Raw genomic sequence first — 15,244 nt, 5'->3', positions numbered from 1 at the left:
CTGCTGGGTTAGGGAGGGGAAATACATCCAGATGCTGGTAGTAAATGTGCGCAGGATGTGATGCCCCCTGATACCCTGCCAGCCCTCACAGGTGAATTAAAGCTACTTGAGCAAGGTAGCAGATGTGCCTGTCACGTGAGTACATATCACAGCAAGGATTCAGGAGAAGGGGAGGGGAGAAAGTTGGTGTTTTTGAAAAAGATGAATTGACCATGGCTTCCTTGTCCTAAAATTCCAAGTGACTTTTGTGGTCTTTGGTGAACAGAAGCTAATTTGAGTCTAGTCAATAAAGTGATATTATATTTTGACATTGATTTTTTGAGTCATTTCAGTGAACCTAGAGTATCCTCTAAAGCAAAACCCATTGATCCTTCTCAACCTAAACATTTGAAGTTCAATTTAACATTTAAGGAGTAATGGCTCTCCAAAGGGACTAGTATCAATTGATTATATGTCAGGATTGAAAAGTTACAGTTTAAATCACAGCTAGTGTTCAGAGTACAGGAAACCTCCTCGTGTAGAACTGCACAATAGCTATGTAAACACTTCTTCTTGTTCCTGCAGAGGTTACAATAAAGGCACTTAAAGAAAAAATCAAAGAGTATGAGCAGACCTTGAGCAGCAGAGCAGAAATCCTCGCACTTGAGAAAGAACAGAAATTACAGAATGACTTCACAGAAAAAGAAAGGTGAGTTGATACATCTTTTTATGTTTCTTTTTTTATGCTGTATATTGTTTTGTTCATTGTGTTGGAAGCAGGAAAATCCACAACAGCTTCCTGGTTGACGGACTCATCAGATTACAAAGCTATTTCCTCCATTATTCTAGTATTATTGCTGCTGTTGACTGGCTGTGGGAGGGTCTGTTTCTACTCAGTGATATGTGCAGAATGTCGCTCTCCCACTGTGGTTAAAAACTGATATCGCATGGCAGCAGTGGATGTGACAGCTGCGGCGCTGGTTCGGAGAAGTATTTGCTGGGACTTGATTCTAGGCTGCTCAGTTGTCAGATGAGCCCCTCAATGGAGAATGCCGTCAGACTACTACAGCTCCCAGACTTTTAACACAACTTACTTCCAACACTCTACATTTTGTATTCCTTTTCTACATAGAAATATATAGAAATATAGAAGACAGGAGCAGGAGGAGGCCATTTGGCCCCTCGAACCTGCTCCGCCATTCAATGAGATCGTGGCTGATCATCCAAACTCGGTACCCTGTCCCTGCCTTCTCCCCATATCCCTTGATCCCTTTAGCTTTAAGAAATATATCTAACTCCTTGAATATATTTAATGAATTCCACAGGTTCACCACTCTCTGGGTGAAGAAGTTCCTCCTCATCTCTGTCCTAAATGGCTTGCCCCTTATCTTTAGACTGTGACCCCTGGTTCTGGACTCCCCCGCCATCGGGAACATCCTTCCTGCATCTAGTCTGTCTAGTCCTGTTAGAATTTTATAAGTTTCAATGAGATCCCCTCTCATTCTTCTAAACTCCAGCGAGTATAAGCCCAGTCGACCCAATCCCTCCTCATACGTCATTCCTGCCATCCCAGGTATCAGTCTGGTGAATCTTCGCTGCACTCCCTCCATGGCAAGAACATCCTTCCTCAGATAAGGCGACCAAAACTGCACACAATACTCAAGGTGTGGTCTCACCCTGGTTTTGATGTCACTTATCAAAGAGGTTGTTGATTTTTTTTTTTTTGAAAGTGAAGAGAGAATTATTTATTTCCTGTAAAAATATTGTATTAAAGAGTAGTTCAGTGGTACATTGTGTGAGGGCGAGGGCTCTGGACTGGGAGGCCACATTTCAATTCCTTGGTTGACATTAGTGCTTGAGCACTCGACCATCACCAGCTATTGACACCAGTCTTGGTGAGAAGGTGCAGCGCTGAGTGTAGGTGAGATGCCTGTCCAAAGGCAGAGGGAGAAAATCAGCATGGATTTCAGACTACTCCCCCAGAGCGACATTATTAAACATTAACGAGATATTCGTGGTCCCCTGCTACTCCCGACAGCTAGAATTCTGTCCATCTGGTTCCGGGGAGTTCCACAGTGCAACCTGTGGAGAATCGGAGAATCACTGACAGCAGCTTCTGGATTTCCGCGATTATCTACGCATGCGCTGACTCCGGAAGTTGCTGTCACTTTCAGAGGAGTAATGATGGCGACGCTGACAGTTTCACCGTCATTACCACCGCAAAATCTGGGCCATTGTTGAATTTAATTTATCTTATAGTTTTTATCGAGCTATTTTGCTCACTGGCACTGCAATTGAACAGTGTCATTAATTGTTCAGAGTGAGTCATGTTTTAGGCTGTTTGTGTATCTAGTTCCCACAGTATTGAGGATTACAGGGTTGATTTGCTTTACCTGGCAAGAATGAATAAAATAAAGTCTATAGCTGCACAACAAACATCTAAGTTAAAAGACGTGTGTTGTGCGATCCATTTTAAAGATTGGTAAACATCTCATAGCGTTTCTTTCATGTCAACAGCTGGGCATCACCATTCCCAGTCACAACCATTCCCTGTCATGCCTCTAGGTGTCATCTCAGCAGAAATTCCCATTAAGGAGAAGTTATTGGCTAACATGGCCCTGGTCAGACCAGTAGAACCAGCCCTGTGCTACATTTCAGAACCTGCAGATTCCCACAGCACAGCCAGCATTGCAGCTGCAGCGTGCCCACAGCGCAGCCAGCATTGCAGCTGCAGAGTGCCCACAGCGCAGCCAGCATTGCAGCTGCAGAGTGCCCACAGCGCAGCCAGCATTGCAGCTGCAGAGTGCCCACAGCGCAGCCAGCATTGCAGCTGCAGAGTGCCCACAGCGCAGCCAGCACTGCAGCTGCAGAGTGCCCACAGCGCAGCCAGCACTGCAGCTGCAGCGTGCCCACAGCGCAGCCAGCACTGCAGCTGCAGCGTGCCCACAGCGCAGCCAGCACTGCAGCTGCAGCGTGCCCACAGCGCAGCCAGCACTGCAGCTGCAGCGTGCCCACAGCGCAGCCAGCACTGCAGCTGCAGAGTGCCCACAGCGCAGCCAGCACTGCAGCTGCAGCGTGCCCACAGCGCAGCCAGCACTGCAGCTGCAGAGTGCCCACAGCGCAGCCAGCACTGCAGCTGCAGCGTGCCCACAGCGCAGCCAGCACTGCAGCTGCAGCGTGCCCACAGCGCAGCCAGCACTGCAGCTGCAGCGTGCCCACAGCGCAGCCAGCACTGCAGCTGCAGCGTGCCCACAGCGCAGCCAGCACTGCAGCTGCAGAGTGCCCACAGCGCAGCCAGCACTGCAGCTGCAGCGTGCCCACAGCGCAGCCAGCACTGCAGCTGCAGAGTGCCCACAGCGCAGCCAGCACTGCAGCTGCAGCGTGCCCACAGCGCAGCCAGCACTGCAGCTGCAGCGTGCCCACAGCGCAGCCAGCACTGCAGCTGCAGCGTGCCCACAGCGCAGCCAGCACTGCAGCTGCAGCGTGCCCGCAGCCAGCACTGCAGCTGCAGCGTGCCCACAGCGCAGCCAGCACTGCAGCTGCAGAGCCGCCATAGCCCAGATTAATAGGTTGTAGATTGAGTTGAGAATGGTGCAACTAGCGCGCCAGAAAAAGTCACAGACAACACATTGCCGTATCTTAGTTTTGGCCCTGCCTGCAATTGTATGTAGATGTCCTTGTTCAAATCTGCTGTGGTAAATAACTGCTATACAGTATTTGATGTTTGCCTCTTTCATCTCTGTATTGCGGAACACCTGCGCTTCAAGTTCTTCAATAGAAAATACAAATGTTACACTAGCAGGCCTGTGAAAACTAGAAGGATTTGCACGCACTGCGAGTCTTCATCTGTAGCTTTTGTATTTTGTTACAGCCAAAGCTTTTTGCAGCAGGAATCACAGCTCATGACTCCTGTGAGCAGGAGGTAGTATTGCAGCATAGAACTTTGGCCCTCTACGGAAGCCTTTTGTGTGTTGACCAGTGCTTGACGTGGCAGAATACAAACGGATTTTTAACTTCAATATAACTTAGCAATATTGGAACACAAAATGAATAAAAGAAGGGGGAGAAGAAGAAGAATATCCTGAAAATAGAATCATTCTCTTTTCAGATAATAGTGGACCTGGTGTGTGTTGCAGTATTTTCTGTCCTGTGGAAGATGTGTTCTTCGGCACCTCTGTTGTGTCAGGGAGTTGTTTTGCAAATCAGAAATAATTCTGTGTAAATGAGCAAAATCAAAACTGGCAGTTGGGAGGTGATCGTCTCGTGATCTTTACAATACGGGAGTAATCGTTTTGAAAGATTTTGAAGAGGCATTGTCTTCAGCAAGTTAGCAAAACTTTGATTGGGGAGGAACAAGAGTTGTAAGAACAATGCATGAGCCCGGATTTTGCGGGGCCAGTGATGGCGTATGCTGTCGTAAGTCCTTAGAAGGACCCCACAAGTTCCGGGTTTCAGCATACGTGAAACCCGGAGCTTGCGATCTGTTAAGTTTCGCATTGACAGATCCTTCGTGTCCGCTGCAAAAACACTTTCGCTGGCGCAGAGTTGGGCCAACTACTGCCCAGCGAATGCCCACGAAACCCTTACGCCTGGTAAAAGCCGGTGTAAGACTTTCTTTTACCAGCGTAAGGGTTAATATAAATGTTAAAATAAAATATTAAAAATGATTAAAACATACACATACATTTTAAATTAGTTTCGATAAATTTTGGCCTGTTTTAAAATGTTTACGTTTATTTTTCAAAAAATAAATTTTTATGTTAAATGCTTAATTAAAGGGTCTTTTAATTAATTTTGAACATGGGAACATTTATTTTTATTTAGGTGGTGTTATTTATTTGGGGATTTCTAATATGCTTATGGGGATTCCGTATCTAAATAGAATCCCCATAAGCATCATCGGAATCCCCCCTTTTGATTGGCTGACCGGGCCCACGTGATCCCAGGGACGCTTGCGAACCACGTGCGCTCCTGGGATCCGTGGGCCTTTATGCAGGCGTATGCCTGCAGACCTAGGACTCGGTTCGGAGGCGTATTCTTCTGGGACGCCTCCGACCGCAATTCAGGGCCATTATCTTTGTCATGGTGACCTGCTGGAATGAAGTGCAGATGTCTCTCACTGCTGGTTATGTCATTGTGTTGTGTGCTTGTAAACAAGTGGAAAAAGGTTTGCCCAACTACGTTTTTTGTACTGAAGGTATTTAATAGTGAGATATGACAGGAACTTTAAAGAAACTGGAAATAATTCCAACTATAACAGATTTAAATTGCAGTCATTGTTAAAAGGGTTAAAAAGCAAAAAGGAGCAGTTTATCAAATTGAAAAATCTGAATATATGAAGGACCAAAGGAAAAAAGTCAAAATAACCATGTAGGAAGGCCTAGATGAAGCCATAATCCTTCTCGTGTAGAAGACGGGTTTGCTGCTGAAATTGCATTCATTATGGACTGTGACATGACGGTTGTTTTAATATTTAATTTATCTTGCAGGAAGTTACAGGAGACTCAAACATCTTTGGCCTCCAAATTTGAGGAGGCTGATCACAAGGTTCAGGTTTTACAGACAGGTAAGAAGATGACTTTGATCCTGTGTCTTCAGGGCTAAATGTGGCTCTCGGCTAAATGTGGCTCTCGGAGATATGCACACTGATGTATCTCTCACTGATTGAGTAGATTAAAATGTTTTCAAATAAATACATAAAATATATGCAAACTGTAAAAGTTTAAAACTAAAAATTTAATAAAGTTTATTTTTCTAAAGCTTCGAGTAGAAATGATTAACAATTGGCAAATTAAGATAAATATAACTGGACAAAACAACAACTGTATCCAGCTTGCACTAAGCCATTTTATTTTGCATATCACTTTTGATATGACACCCCTTTGTTTACACATTTTTGCCGTGCTATGGATTTGCTGCTGTACAATAATGATATTAATCTCCACCACAAAATGTCTCTGTGAGAATGAGTGAGCGTGGGTCTCTGGTGCTCTGTGTATTGTTCCTGCTGCCACTGTGATACTCTGTGAACCCTTAGGGGGAAAGTTTAACCCCAAAAAACGGGTGGGTTGGGTGGGAGGCTAAAGTGTTAAAAAAAACTGAATCCCGACCCCAACCTCCCTCTAACCCGCCCACTTCCGGCTTTATCAGAGATGGGGTGGGGTGGGCAGCCAACCTGCTCTCAGGAGGCGGGTCGGGCCCATTTATATATTATAATAATGAGGCTGGTGTGCCCCATGGCGATTCATAGAAACATAGAAGATAGGAGCAGGAGTAGGCCATTCAGCCCCTCGAGCCTGCTCCGCCATTTAATGAGATCATGGCTGATCATCCAAATTCAGTAAATTCAGTACCCTGTCCCTGCCTTCTCCCCATATCCCTTGATCCCTTTAGCCTTAAGAAATATATCTAACTCCTTCTTGAATATATTTAATGAATTGGCCTCAACTGCCTTGTGTGGTAGAGAATTCCACAGGTTCATCACTCTCTGGATGAAGAAATTCCTCCTCATCTCAGTCCTAAATGGCTTACCCCTTATCCTTAGACTGTGACCCCTGGTTCTGGACTCCCCCGCCATCAGGAACATCCTTCCTGCATCTAGTCTGTCTAGTCCTGTTAGAATTTTATAAGTTTCAATGAGATCCCCTCTCATTCTTCTAAACTCGAGCGAATATAAGCCTAATCGACCCAAACTCTCTTCGTACGTCATTCCTGCCATCCCGGGTATCAGTCTGGTGAATCTTCGCTGCACTCCCTCCATGGCAAGAACATTTTTCCTCAGATAAGGCGACCAAAACTGCACACAATACTCAAGGTGTGGTCTCACCAAGGCCCTGTACAACTGCAGCAAGACATCCTTGCTCCTGTACTCGAATCCTCTCACTATGAAGGCCAACATACCATTTGCCTACTTAACCGCCTGCTGCACCTGCATGCTTACCTTCAGTGACTGGTGCACAAGGACACCCAGGTCTCGTTGCACTTCCCTTTTTCCCAATCTATTGCCGTTCAGATAATAATCTGCCTTCCTGTTTTTGCCACCAAAGGGATAACCTCGCATTTATCCACATTATACTGCATCTGCCATGCATCTGCCCAATCACCCAACCTGCCCAAATCATACTGGAGTTTCTTGGCATCCTCCTCACAGCACACACGCCCACCCAGCTTTGTGTCGTCTGCAAACTTGGAGATATTACATCTAGTTCCCTCGTCTAGATCATTAAAATATATTGTGAATAGCTGGGGTCCTAGCACCGATTCCTGTGGTACCCCACCAATCACTGCCTGCCACTTGGAAAAAGAGCCGTTTATTCCAACTCTTTGCTTTCTGTCTGCCAACCAGTTCTCTATCCAAGTCAGTACCTTGCCCCCAATCCCATGTGCTTTAACTTTACACGCTAATCTCTTATGCGGGACCTTATCGAAAGCCTTCTGAAAGTCCAAATACACCACATCCACTGGTTCTTATCTATTCTACCAGTTACATCCTCAAAAGATTCGAGTAGATTAGTCAAGCACGATTTACCTTTTGTACCTATTACATCTTTTATAATGGACTCTAGCATTTTCCCCACTACCGATGTCAGACTTACTGGCCTAGAGTTCCCCGTTTTCTCTCTACCACCTTTTTTAAATAGTGGGGTTACATTAGCTACCCTCCAATCCATGGGAACTGTTCCAGAGACTAGAATTTTGGAAGATGATCAGCAATGCATCTACTATTTCTAGGGCCACTTCCTTAAGTACCCTAGGATGTAGATTATCAGGCCCTGGGGATTTATCGGCCTTCAATCCCATCAATTTCCCTAACACCATTTTCCTACAAATACTGATTTCATTCAGTTCCTCCCTCTCAGTAGACCCTATGTTCCCCGACATCTCTGGGAGGTTATTTGTGTCCTCCTTTGTGAAGACAGAACCAAAGTATGTATTTAATTGGTCTGCCATTTCTTTGTTCCCCATTATAAATTCCCCTGATTCTGACTGCAAGGGACCTACGCTTGACTTCACCAATCTTTTTCTCTTCACATATCTATAGAAGCTTTTAAAGTCAGTTTTTATGTTCCCTGCAAGCTTACTCTCATATTCTATTTTCCCCCTCTTAATTAATCCCTTTGTCCCGTGCTCCCAATCCTCTGGTTTGCTGCTCTTTCTGGCCAATTTATATGTCTTCTCCTTGGATCTTATGCTATCCCTAATTTCCCTTGTTAGCCACGGTTGAGTCACCTTTTTTGTTTTATTGTTATGCCAGATAGGGATGAACAAATTCTGTAGTTCATCCATGCGATCTTTAAATGTTTGCCGTTGCCTATCCACCATCAACCCTTTAAGTAACGTTCCCCAATCCATCCGAGCCAACTTGCGCCTCATACCATCGTAGTTTCCCCCGCCCCTAGGCCTGCGCCCTCCCCCGCCCCGAGGCCTGCGCCCTCCCCCGCCCCGAGGCCTGCGCCCTCCCCCGCCCCGAGGCCTGCGCCCTCCCCCGCCCCGAGGCCTGCGCCCTCCCCCGCCCCGAGGCCTGCGCCCTCCCCCGCCCCGAGGCCTGCGCCCTCCCCCGCCCCGAGGCCTGCGCCCTCCCCCCGCCCCGAGGCCTGCGCCCTCCCCCGCCCCGAGGCCTGCGCCCTCCCCCGCCCCGAGGCCTGCGCCCTCCCCCGCCCCGAGGCCTGCGCCCTCCCCCGCCCCGAGGCCTGCGCCCTCCCCCGCCCCGAGGCCTGCGCCCGCCCCGAGGCCTGCGCCCGCCCCGAGGCCTGCGCCCGCCCCGAGGCCTGCGCCCTCCCCCAGGCCTGCGCCCTCCCCCGCCCCGAGGCCTGCGCCCTCCCCCGCCCCGAGGCCTGCGCCCTCCCCCGCCCCGAGGCCTGCGCCCTCCCCCGCCCCGAGGCCTGCGCCCTCCCCCGCCCCGAGGCCTGCGCCCTCCCCCGCCCCGAGGCCTGCGCCCTCCCCCGCCCCGAGGCCTGCGCCCTCCCCCGCCCCGAGGCCTGCGCCCTCCCCCGCCCCGAGGCCTGCGCCCTCCCCCGCCCCGAGGCCTGCGCCCTCCCCCGCCCCGAGGCCTGCGCCCTCCCCCGCCCCGAGGCCTGCGCCCTCCCCCGCCCCGAGGCCTGCGCCCTCCCCCGCCCCGAGGCCTGCGCCCTCCCCCGCCCCGAGGCCTGCGCCCTCCCCCGCCCCGAGGCCTGCGCCCTCCCCCGCCCCGAGGCCTGCGCCCTCCCCCGCCCCGAGGCCTGCGCCCTCCCCCGCCCCGAGGCCTGCGCCCTCCCCCGCCCCGAGGCCTGCGCCCTCCCCCGCCCCGAGGCCTGCGCCCTCCCCCGCCCCGAGGCCTGCGCCCTCCCCCGCCCCGAGGCCTGCGCCCTCCCCCGCCCCGAGGCCTGCGCCCTCCCCCGCCCCGAGGCCTGCGCCCTCCCCCGCCCCGAGGCCTGCGCCCTCCCCCGCCCCGAGGCCTGCGCCCTCCCCCGCCCCGAGGCCTGCGCCCTCCCCCGCCCCGAGGCCTGCGCCCTCCCCCGCCCCGAGGCCTGCGCCCTCCCCCGCCCCGAGGCCTGCGCCCTCCCCCGCCCCGAGGCCTGCGCCCTCCCCCGCCCCGAGGCCTGCGCCCTCCCCCGCCCCGAGGCCTGCGCCCTCCCCCGCCCCGAGGCCTGCGCCCTCCCCCGCCCCGAGGCCTGCGCCCTCCCCCGCCCCGAGGCCTGCGCGCCCTCCCCCCGCCCCGAGGCCTGCGCGCCCTCCCCCCGCCCCGAGGCCTGCGCTCCCTCCCCCCGCCCCGAGGCCTGCGCTCCCTCCCCCCGCCCCGAGGCCTGCGCTCCCTCCCCCCGCCCCGAGGCCTGCGCTCCCTCCCCCCGCCCCGAGGCCTGCGCTCCCTCCCCCCGCCCCGAGGCCTGCGCCCTCCCCCCGCCCCGAGGCCTGCGCCCTCCCCCCGCCCCGAGGCCTGCGCTCCCTCCCCCCGCCCCGAGGCCTGCGCCCTCCCCCCGCCCCGAGGCCTGCGCCCTCCCCCGCCCCGAGGCCTGCGCCCTCCCCCGCCCCGAGGCCTGCGCCCTCCCCCCGCCCCGAGGCCTGCGCTCCCTCCCCCCGCCCCGAGGCCTGCGCTCCCTCCCCCCGCCCCGAGGCCTGCGCTCCCTCCCCCCGCCCCCAATGCTTCTCTGGCCAGCTACGGGTGGGATACAGAGCTTTGAAATGTTCATCGAAATGTTAAACGTTCTCCCGGGTGTCCCAACCGCTTTCTAGCCCCGTCGCTCCCAACCCGCTTCCAGATTAAAATTCCGGCCTTAGTTTCTGGATATTTAAACAGTGTACGGTACACTTTTTAATTCCTGTTTCATTTTGTTCCTCACAACATTGCAGGAAGATGGTGAACAGCATTTTTCGATTCGAGAATAAACCCTGTGCACAAAACATTTTTAATCTAACGCAGCTTTAATCCTGGTGCAGGTGTGTTAGGGGGCAGTTATTTGTGGTATTACCAATTTTTCCCTATTTGAAACGAGGCTGTATCGGGCTAGAATCTTTCACATGCACCTTTGAATGTGGCAGGACAAGTTGCTGCAGCTGTTTTAAAAAAAATTAGGGATCCTGGGCTTTATTAATAGAGGCAGAGTATAAAACCAAGGAAGTTCTGCTAAACCTTTATAAAACACTGGTTAGGCCTCAGCTGGAGGATTGTGTCCATTCTGGGCACCGCACTTTAGGAAGGATGCAGAGGAGATTTACTAGAATGGTACCAGGGGGTGGAGAGACTGGAGAAGCTGGGGTTGTTCTGTTTGGAGCAGAGAAGGTTAAGGGGAGATTTGATAGAGGTATTCAAAATCATGAGGGGTTTTGAAACTGTTCCACTGACTGGAGGGTCAGTCACCAGAGGGGGTAGATTGAAGATAATTGGCACAAAAGCCAGGGGGGAGATGAGAATTTTTTTAATGCAGCGAGTTGTTATGATCTGACATGCACTGCCTAAATGGGTGGTGGAAGCAGATTCAATAATAACTTGCAAAAGGGAATTGAATGTATACTTGAAAAGGAGAAATTTGCAGGCCAAGGGGAAAAGAGCAGGGGAGTGGGACTAACTCTCTCAAAGAGCCGGCACAGGCACGATGGGCCAAATAGCCTACTTTTGTGCTCTATGATTCTAAATAAAAAGAAAGCAATGCGAAAGCTGGAAATCTGAAATAAGCATGGGAAATGCGCGAAATACAGAGCAGGTTAATGATTCAGGTGAAAACCTTTTGTTAGAGGGCAGTGTTTCAGATATTGGCATTAAGTTATATTTCCAGTTTAGCAGAACATATGGACACTTATCTCCTGGATCCAGCGTCCCTGCCTCACCCACCCACCCACCGTGATTGCACAGCTTCCCCCCCCCCGAGGCCTACGCTCTGCCCCTGTTTGCTCTCTGTGGTAATGGATCAGTCTCTGACGGTGCAGATGACCTAGTTAATAGAATTTTCCTGTAATCCTGCATTGGAGAAATATGTTGATTTGATTTTAAAAGCTGTATCCATGTTCAAAAGGGTTCTAATTGTATTATGTTTGCTGTGATTTAATACTATGAATAGGGGGCTGGTTGGTGCATTTGACTTCTGGAACTGGATTCAAATCAAGCCTTGACTGCTCAGATGATGGTCTTCTCTGGGTACTGTCTGTAAAGTTCCTGTATGAAATAAGTTTGCTATTGTCAGTCGAGTTCCTAGTGAATATGGGCCCATGGTACAAAGCTCAAACCGTGCATAGGATGATTGGTGCGGGAAATGGAAAAAATATATCTTGGTGCAATAGGGCCATTGTCGGGACAGATTAGAGGGAGCTTCATTCTGTTTTTAACCATCTTATACTTAACAATTGACATTAGGTTCCCAAAATAGACAGCATTCTATTGTCCATCTCACATACCCCCCAAACTTCTCAGAGAAATCATTAGAATGGAAAGATCTGTATGACGGATTGATTGTTTACCTCGCCAGTTATCAACCACAGAAAAATAATTCGCAAATTAGGCCTGAAGTTTTGTAAATTGTGTCGGTTTGTTATCATACTTTTAATTTGGGCCCAAATCTTACTCTTTCAGCTTTACGCAGCCTTCTCCCTAAATTCCACTAACTACCTGTCCCACAATATTCCTCATAGCACCAGGATACTTGAAAAAAGAGATTTTAAACAACCTGGAAAGTTGTAGATTTAGTAAGATTTAACTGCAAGATCTGTTGGGAAATTTCCACTAAACTGTTGCACTATTGGCTCCTTTTGAAAGTATTTTTCTTTTGCAGCCCTGGAATCAACTCAGACAGAGCTATTCGATTTGAAAACAAAGTATGATGAAGAATCAACTGCCAAGTAAGCTTCCAAAATTATAATGGTGCAAAGCTGGGCAATGTGTTAAAATGAAAGAACTTGCCAGTTACTACTTTTAACTGGTTGACACCATTGTTACCCCTAATTTTTTTTGGGTGCTTTAAGGGACTGCACGGCCCATTCACATGCGTGAAATTGAACATTGGAAAAGTGGGTCCCGGGCTGCGCGGGACCAGCAGAGAGCTACATGGCCACGCAGCTTAGAGGAAATGTTGGTTCACACACACACAGGACAGAAGCATTACGTAATGTAATGCATTATTCTGCTACTAAAATGAAGTTTTGTCCCTCTCAGTTTAATTGTTGAGCAAACGTTGGGTGAGTTTATTCAGAGTTTGATTGCTATTCCATCTACAAGTCAAAACCCTGGCTTTGTCTTTTATAAAATCTGTTTGGAAAAGTCAGTTAAGATACTGTCGATATTTTGGCTCTTGGAAAGTTTCTCTGCACAGTCTGTGTTTTTGGTCCCTTCTTTTGAAGTGTGACATACATTTTATTGTGATGACGGGAAATGTGTGTCAGATGTATCTTGTTTTATTGTGTTGTATTAGATCTGCACCAGCAGTTCTGGCAGTGAGTTGGTGGATACATTGCTTTATAACAAACGGGATGTTATGCCAGGCTATGTATTATCAGGCCCACTGATTTTGAATGAAGCAAATTCTGCTTTAATTATATAACATTATGGGATATTTATCAGTGTTTTGGGCAAGAAATTCCATGATTTGTTTTTCCATGAAGACAACAAATGAATGGCTTTGATTATTATTATATGTTCATTTAACTATACAGTATATTTAATTTTGTCTCTCACCTTTTATAAAGCTCTGCATGCATGGAGCAGATTGGAGGTAACTACATGGGGCTTCGCAGTTGTGCTCAGGAGATGTTTCTGGGCTATAGCAGCAGCTGTGCTTGCAGGTGGCTGTGAGCTTTGGTAGTAGTGTGGAGAGGAAGCTTAGAGTGGGGAGGAAGCCTAGGGTCCAGGAAGTGGAATATTTGGGTTGGTTTAATGGGTGGTGTATGGCATTTGGTAGTAGTGGAGGGATCCCACGTGTTGGGAGCATTCGGGTTGGTGCTGAGGCCTGGAACACAGGGAGGGAGGTCTCGGGGTTTTCAAGTACCGATAAGAGATATCTGTGTCTGGGAGTGGTGGTGGGAGCTATCGATGTGGAAAATTTCTAAAATTGATCTCAGAATCTTATGCGCTTGATTCATTCGACTGATCCTTAACTACAATAAAATCAAAATGAAGAAAGGGAAAGGCTTTCCACTGAGAAAAGTAAATCCCTTATTTGCCTTTTAAGTATAAATAACGGAAAGGACTGCAGTTGTTTTCAGCCCCTCTCTCGTCTGACTTTCTCTGAAGTAAAACTTGTGCAGTTTAATTCAGCAGTCACGGTAGTTAAAAAGTAAACATTACCTGATTGATAAGTTGTTCTCCAGTGTATTTGGAATCATTTGCAATTGGTAAAGTCAGCTCTTGTGTCACAGAACAAACAGCATTGAGACAATTCACTGACAGACGGTGAGAGATTGTGCATAGCATGCACACTCAGGCTGCAGAATTCCCTGAAGCCAGCAGAGTGAGAGCTCGAGGTCAAAATATAAACTTCAACACCAGGCTTCTGAGAGAGGCTGAGGCCTTCATGTAAAAACATTAAGGCAGCTCCTCAAGCATACAAAAGACAACTTTATAAGCAAGTTTGATCATGTTCTGAGAGCGATGTAATTTTTTTCATGCTCTTACGAAGTTTAAAATTTTATTTTGGACATTACAAATTTTAGTTACATGGCGTGTGAAAAGTATTGGATTTTTTTGGGAGTGATTTAATGGCCTTGCTTGGTTAGCCCTCTGCTCTTCTAATTAATTAATATATAAGTTAAACTCAATGAATATATTTGCATGTGACAAAATCAGCCAGAGGAAATTTGCTTGAGGTGAAATAAATGTGTATATCGCTTGATCAACTACAAGACATTTGTAGCATAAATTTGTAAATTAAGTAAATTAATGGAGTTGATTATGATTAAGTGTGACACAGCAGTGTGACAAGAAGTGTGATGGCACATGCTATTAATCTTTTCGCTATATTACTAATGGCTCCCCCGCGGCATTGCTCATGGAGAGTCAGGATGTGCTGCGCAACATATCATATATGATCTGATTTATGGTGATTAAATAATAGTTCATACTACATAATATAATAGGATTGTTGGTGGTATTTTTGCATAAATCAGTGGCCATGATTATTATCATTACTAGCAGATCTGCTGTAGCCTTGCTCGCCTTGAATCGGAGGATATGCTTTAAAACAATAAGTGTGCTTATGCTATTTAGGGGATAACACTAAGGCTGCTGATTTACAGTGACCGAGTGAATCAAACTCCCCTTTTATTGAGTGGTATTCTGGGATTTCCACTGATGCTTTGAGGGTCAAATTCCATGGCTAAATCCATTATTCTGTGAGTGGCCATAATTTTCTTTATATTCTTTTACTTAGGTATTTCACTTTTATCCCTTACTGTTTTAAATGCTGAGAATACACAGCAAGATGAATGCAAGATGCATCAATTGAAGTTAGATCTTTGATATTCAGCATTACTGGGGAGGGTGAGCAGGATATAGCTGCACTGGGAGATAGACCTGGCATTGGTAGGACTGGGGGGAATGACCTGGGCTTTGGTAGCACTGGGGAATAGACTTGGACTATCATAGCAATGGGAGATAGTCCTGGACTGTGGTAACACTAGGAGAGATAGTCCTGGACTATGGTAGCACTGGGAGATAGTCCTGGACTATGGTAGCACTGGGAGAGATAGTCCTGATCTATGGTAGCACTGGGAGAGATAGTCCTGGACTATGGTAGCACTGGGAGAGATAGTCCTGGACTATGGTAGCACTGGGAGAGATAGTCCTGGACTATGGTAGCACTGGGAG

General features: G+C 48.7%; 1 protein-coding gene across 1 annotated transcript in view; it reads left to right on the top strand.

Annotated features, from left to right (window-relative positions):
* The window catches only part of cux1a (cut-like homeobox 1a), a 436,348-nt gene that overhangs the window by 181,686 nt on the left and 239,418 nt on the right, over nt 1–15,244 (top strand). The window contains exons 7-9 of the mRNA XM_085965092.1: nt 565–688; nt 5,469–5,545; nt 12,219–12,285. Coding sequence (XP_085821218.1) covers nt 565–688; nt 5,469–5,545; nt 12,219–12,285 — 268 coding nt within the window. The remainder of the gene's footprint in view (nt 1–564; nt 689–5,468; nt 5,546–12,218; nt 12,286–15,244) is intronic.

This window comes from Somniosus microcephalus, chromosome 22 (assembly GCF_052327205.1).
Source record: "Somniosus microcephalus isolate GS21.2 chromosome 22, FLI_Smic_1.0, whole genome shotgun sequence".
In the NCBI taxonomy this organism is placed as follows: domain Eukaryota; kingdom Metazoa; phylum Chordata; class Chondrichthyes; order Squaliformes; family Somniosidae; genus Somniosus; species Somniosus microcephalus.
The sequence above is the reverse complement of the archived record's forward strand: the minus strand, read 5'-3'. Positions and strand labels throughout refer to the sequence as shown.